Below are 6,040 nucleotides of genomic sequence, written 5' to 3'. Positions count from 1 at the left end.
AATCAAAACCGTCAGAATCATTTACAAAATTAGAATATGAAAAGGAGATTAATTTGAGAAAATCGAAGTTCAAAGTTGGTGATATTGTAAGAATATACAGATGGAAAAGTCATTTTGAGAAAGGTTATACAAAAAAATGGACTAATGAATTATTTTAAATCATTGATGTAATGGATACAGTCCCTTGGACCTACAAATTATATGATATGAATGGGGAAGAAATCTTGGGTTCATTTTACTCACAAGAATTACAAAAATCAAAACTGATAAGCCATTAAACAACAACCATTCATACTTTTATCCACCCCACCCAGATGAGTTAATTTAATTAGTAGTAATAAAAAAAATAAAAAATAAAAATCATAAGCCACGCCCACAAAGACCCCGCCCACACAGACCCCGCCCACACAGACCCCGCCCACACAGACCCCGCCCACACAGATCCCGCCCACACAGACCCCGCCCACACAGACCCCGCCCACACAGACCCCGCCCACACAGACCCCGCCCACACAGACCACGGCCACACAGACCACACCCATCATCCCCCACCCCTCTGTGTGCCCCCACCCTTGACCCTTCACCCTCCTCATCCCACCCCCACCTTCCCCACACACACAAGGGGAGGGGAGAGGTGGGATGAGGGGGGTGAAGGGTCTTTGGCAGGGGTGCACTTCCCTTTCTTTTTTTCCTTTATTCTCTTTTTGTAATTAAGAATGAAATAATTGTAGTCAAAACAAATATAACCATATATAAATAGTGAAAACCTAAAAATCCTTATATTAATAAAACATTTTTCTTGAGGTATATATTCCAATTCCCCCCAGCACAAGCCATCAATTTCTCCCCAGCAGAATTCAAAGGCAACAGATGTCTCCAGGTTTTGAATCTTTCTGTTAAAGACAAGAGGGGAGAGAAAATATTAATATAGGGTGAAGCAAGGAGAGGATATGAGCATTGTGATTATGAATTGATATGAGCATTGTGAATTGAGATATGAGCATTGCGATTACAACAACGATTTTAAATAATGAGCATTATCAATCGCACACACACACATACCTCTAAAAGATCAAGCTTTTTGTCAAGATCATTGAGTTGAAAATTTAGGGTATCACAGGTTGGCAGGAAATAACCACTCTTTGGTAAATCATGGGCAGCCCACTCATAGTTGTGGTCATCGAGGTCGTGATCGTGGTTGTGGTCATCGTTCTCAACAGGTGTTGTATTCTGTTTGAAAAAAGAAAGAAAAACATGAGGAGAAATGATTAAAAGATACATCGTATTGATAATGAATAAATAAATGTCAGCTCCCGTTTATTGGTGCCAGTCAGAGAGATGAATAATGAATTACCAGGGTCAGACTCTGATGGTCGTTTTGGACAAGAGACAAAATCTCGTTTGTGTCTTCTTCGAGGTTAATACTACAGACCAAAAAAAAAGAGAAATTACTTCGTTGAAGAAAGCCACACAAAACATATATATATATATATATATATATATATATATATATATATATATATATATATATATATATATATATAGATATATATATATATATATATATATATATATATATATATATCTATCTATCTATCTATCTCTCTCTCACACACAGACTTGGCATTTAATATGGAATATTTTTTTGTGGGTGTGAACTTACTTTTCAAGATGTCTTAGAACCAAAAGTTCATTGGAATTATGTTGAAATTATTCTAGATTGTGTTAATTTGACCTTTAAAAGAAACAAAAACCACATTTGACATTTCGAAACAAATAAATTGATCCTTGAAAGTGATGTAAACTGATATCGAACTCAATTCATGGACAGTACTGTGTTAAACCTCTGTACGTTTTCCAGAAGTATCTCTTTATTTTGCACATTAGCCAAATTTTTTTTTAACAAAAACAAAAGTTAAATTACGACTGGGATTACGGACAGTAAAATTACAGTTCAGTACTTCGTGTAACCCCCACGAGCATTCAGGAGAGCATGTACACGTTGAGGCATGCTGTTCACGAGATTTGCCAAGGTTTGGACAGGAATCGCTTGCCATGCAGTGACAATAGTCTGCTGCAATTCACGCACAGAGGTCGGCTGCTGGTTCAAGTGGTCGATTTGACGCGTTAATTCTGCCCACAAGTTCTCTATCAGATTCATATCAGGGGACGTGGCAGGCCACTCCATATACTCTACACCATGGTCAGCAAGAAAGTGTTGGATCATGCGAGCACGATGAGGCCGTGCATTGTCATCTTGGAGGACAAAGTTTCCTCGAAAGGCTGCACGAGCAAATGGAAGCAATGTTTCTTTCAGAATGGCCCTGTACTTGAACTGGTTCAGGTTTCCATTCAGAACAACCAAGTCAGTTTTGCCCCCTGCATGAAAAGCAGCCCAAACGGTCACCCCACCACCTCCAGCTTGGACTCTTGGCACTATACAATCTTTGTTGTAGGCTTCATGCACTTGTCTGCGCACTCGGACGTGGCCATCTTGACGATACACCAGAAATCTAGACTCGTCACTGAAGATCACGTGATTCCAGTGTCCTGGCTGCCATTGACGGTGCTCTCAGGCCCACTGCAATCGGCGCTGGCGGTGTTGTCTGGTCAGGCATGGCTTTCTCAGGGGATGCCTGGCACGATAGCCTGCTTGAACCAGTCATTGGTTGACTAGCCTTCTGGATTCAGGCACATTTGTCAGTTGCTGCCACTCAGGCCTAAGCCGATTAGCTGACTTGGTACGGCCATTGCGGACTAAACGGTGCAGCTGGCGATCATCCCTCCTTGTGGTTCTGCGGGGATGTCCTGGCCTCGGTATTGGAGTAGGGACACCCCTCTGAGCATTTCGTTTCAGGATCTTTGACACCTGACCTTGAGTGATGCCATACTGCCGAGCAATAGCACGCTGTTTCATGCCGTAATTTCGTAAAGCCACCACTCCATGACAAACAGCATTGTCGAGTTGACAGACCATCTCCAGTGGTAGCGGCAATAACTTTTGGAGACGTGCAGCAGTTGTTTTCCACTAATACAGAACGCAACAACCCTTGTATACCCGACTGTGAAGCCAATCATCAAATGCACCTTTTTTTTTTTTTTTTTTTTTTGTATACAAGATCGAGGCTCGTGAAAGAGCTAACATTAATCACACAAAAAGACAAACCGACACACAAAACACAAAAAACAAGGGGAGCGGTAGACAAGATGGGGAGAGAGGGGGAAGGACACAAAAGAGAGGGGGAAGGACACAAACACAACATTTGAGAGCAGGGACATCGGGAGGACTTGGGGGGAGGTGGGAGAGGATTAAAACATATGAACACTGCAAGGACTCTGGGGTGAATTACCGGGGGTAGAAAAGATCAAGGTTTTCGATGGGGGAAGATAAGAGATGGTGGTGAACAGCTGTTTTAAAGACCTGGAGGGAGGAGTGGGATTGAAGGGAGTGGGGGAGTTTGTTCCAGAGGCGGGAGAAAAGGGGAATGAAAGAGTGAAGGTGAGCAGAGAGCCTAGACTTTGGCAGTTTAACCAGAAGAGGGTTGCAGGCAGATCTTGTGCGACCTGAAGGAATATTGGGGGGACAGAGCACAGAGAGAGCTGGGGGAGCAAGGCCGGAGAGGAGTCGGTAGAAGACAGAAAGACCACCAACCTGCCTGCGGTGAGTGAGTGAAAGGCCCTCGGCATTGACTACATCGCAGGAGATTCCAATGATTCTGAAAGCTTTGGCCTCAACAGCGTGAAGCCGAGCAAGGTGTGAGGCAGGAGCACCAGCCCAGGGGGGGGAACAGTATTCCATTGAGCTGCGGATGAAAGCCTTGTATGTGGTGAGGAGCTCAGGTGTGCCAAGGAAGGACTTCGCACGATGGAGGATGCCCAGTCGGCGACTGGCTTTGGAGGCCAGCTTGGAAATGTGGTTTTCCCAAGAAAGATCATGGCAGATAGTGAGACCCAAAAGCTTGAGCGACAGAACTTCTTGGAGAGGATTGTTGAGAAAGTAGATGGGAGGGTTGTCCAGTCGGTCCTTTCGGAGAGACATTGTAAGAGTGTGAGATTTGTCAGGATTGAAAGACATGTTCCACTTGTTTGACCAGTCTGTGATTTTGTCCAGGTCTGCAGAGAGTGAGGAGGCTGCAGACTGCCGATCTGAGGGATGAGGAATGGAGCGACAGAGAGTAGAGTCGTCAGCAAAGAGATAGAGAGGATTTTCAAGAGAGTCAGAGAGATCATTGATGAAGACCAGAAAAAGCACAGGGCCCAGAACACTACCTTGGGGAACTCCAGCCTGAACAGGAAGAGGAGATGAGAGAAACCCATTCAGGGCCACACGTTGACTACGACCAGAGAGGAAGTCCGCCAGCCATGCGTGGAGATTTCCATGGATAACAAATTAGGAGAGTTTGGAGAGCAGAGCAGGGTGCCAGACCGTATCGAAGGCACGTGAAATGTCTAGGGAGACAGCTCTAATTTCCTGTTTGGCGTTGAGGACCTCCATCCATTGTTGAGAAAGCAGAAGCAGCATGTCCAGAGTAGAGTGACCAGGTCTGAAACCAAATTGATGATCAGAGATCAAGCCATTGGAGAAGAGGAAAGATTTAATATCTGAAGCAATGATGGATTCCATGACTTTGCTGATAATTGGGAGAAGGCTGATTGGTCTGTAGTTGCTGGGATCTGTTTTTGCACCTTTTTTGTGCAAAGCGGTGATGTTGGCTGATTTCCAAGCAGATGGCAGATGACCTTGAGCAAAAGAGAGGGTGAAGAGAACAGAAAGAGGGAGTGAAAGTGCAGAAGAACATGATTTTAGGACCCGTGGGCTGATGCCGTCAGGACCAGTTGCAGAATCAGAGTCGAGGGTTGACAGAAACTTTTCCACCTTGTCAGGAGGAAAGGACACAGAGTCCAGGAGCAGCTGGGTACGACTGGGTACGGTGGGTACAGAGAGGGATGGGTTTGGGACACAAGATTTAGAGGCAAACACAGAGTTGAGGCATTCAGCTTTTTCACGTGCGGAGTCAGCCGTTAAGCCGTTTGAGGTGAGGGAGGGGATGGAGGGGGAACAAACACCAGAAACAGATTTGACCAGACGCCACCAGGATTTGGAAGAGGGAGACAGATAAGAGAGTTCGGTCTTGAGAATGGTGAGATATTGTTTCCTGGCTCTCCTGAGGGTGGACACACACTTGTTTCGGGCTTTGTGAAAGGAAATGAGATTTCCTTCCGTTGGATTTGCTTTCCAGGAGACGAAAGCAAGTTGTTTCAGGGCAATAGCCTCACCACAAGATTCCGTGTACCATGGACGGGAGGAAGGGTATGACAACTGAAGACGAGATGGTATAAATCTGTGCATGAGAGAGAGCAATTTACTTTGAAAGAATTCCCAGGATGAGTTGATGTCAGAGGCGGTAGAGATGGGAGACCAGTCCAGATGATTGATGGCTGCTTGAAGACCGTGCCAGTTGGCCTGAGTGAAATGCCAGACTCGTCGACGCTGAGGAGGCTCTCTGAGAATGGTCAGAGAGATGTCCACTTTGACAAGCACATGATCAGATGAGCCGATTGGAGCAGAAGAAGAGCAGCAGACATTTTCAGGGAAGTTTGTCATAACCAAATCCAGAAGAGAAGATGCTCCGTTGACTGAGATCCGGGTCGGGAAATTGACAGATTGTGTCAGTCCCAGTGAGTCGCAGAAGTCCTTTGCTGAAGAGCCATGGCTGGTGAGAGAGGTACCCACACCCAGCCAACTGGCATGGTGACAATTGAAATCACCACATATGAGGAAGAGAGAGTTGGGATGGGTAGATAGAAGTTGGTCCATATTATCAGACAGTGAGATGTAGATGGAGTCATCGCTGATTGGTGGACGGTACAACAAACATATGAACAAAAGGTGGGAGCGAAGGGTAAGCCGTAGCCAAAGGTATTCCTGGGGGTGAGGTGGAGAGAGGGCAGTGGAGGGCGAGTGAGGAAGAGAGTTTTTTATAAAGATAGCAACCCCACCTCCAGGACGAGGCTCAGGTCTATCATACCGGAGGAGGGA

The 6,040-nt window shown here is 45.4% G+C and overlaps 1 protein-coding gene across 1 annotated transcript in view; it reads right to left on the bottom strand.

Annotated features, from left to right (window-relative positions):
* Nucleotides 1–681: 681 nt before the first annotated feature.
* LOC144889607 (uncharacterized) overlaps nt 682–6,040 on the bottom strand; it is a 9,231-nt gene continuing 3,872 nt past the window's right edge. The window contains exons 3-5 of the mRNA XM_078770511.1: nt 1,355–1,424; nt 1,063–1,230; nt 682–893 (exon numbers count right to left, since the gene is read on the bottom strand). Coding sequence (XP_078626637.1) covers nt 858–893; nt 1,063–1,230; nt 1,355–1,424 — 274 coding nt within the window. The 3' untranslated portion in view covers nt 682–857. The remainder of the gene's footprint in view (nt 894–1,062; nt 1,231–1,354; nt 1,425–6,040) is intronic.

This window comes from Myxine glutinosa, chromosome 1, assembly GCF_964187855.1.
Source record: "Myxine glutinosa chromosome 1, kmMyxGlut1.1, whole genome shotgun sequence".
Lineage (NCBI taxonomy): Eukaryota > Metazoa > Chordata > Myxini > Myxiniformes > Myxinidae > Myxine > Myxine glutinosa.
Note: the sequence above shows the minus strand (reverse complement) of the source record. Positions and strands in the feature narration are given on the sequence as shown.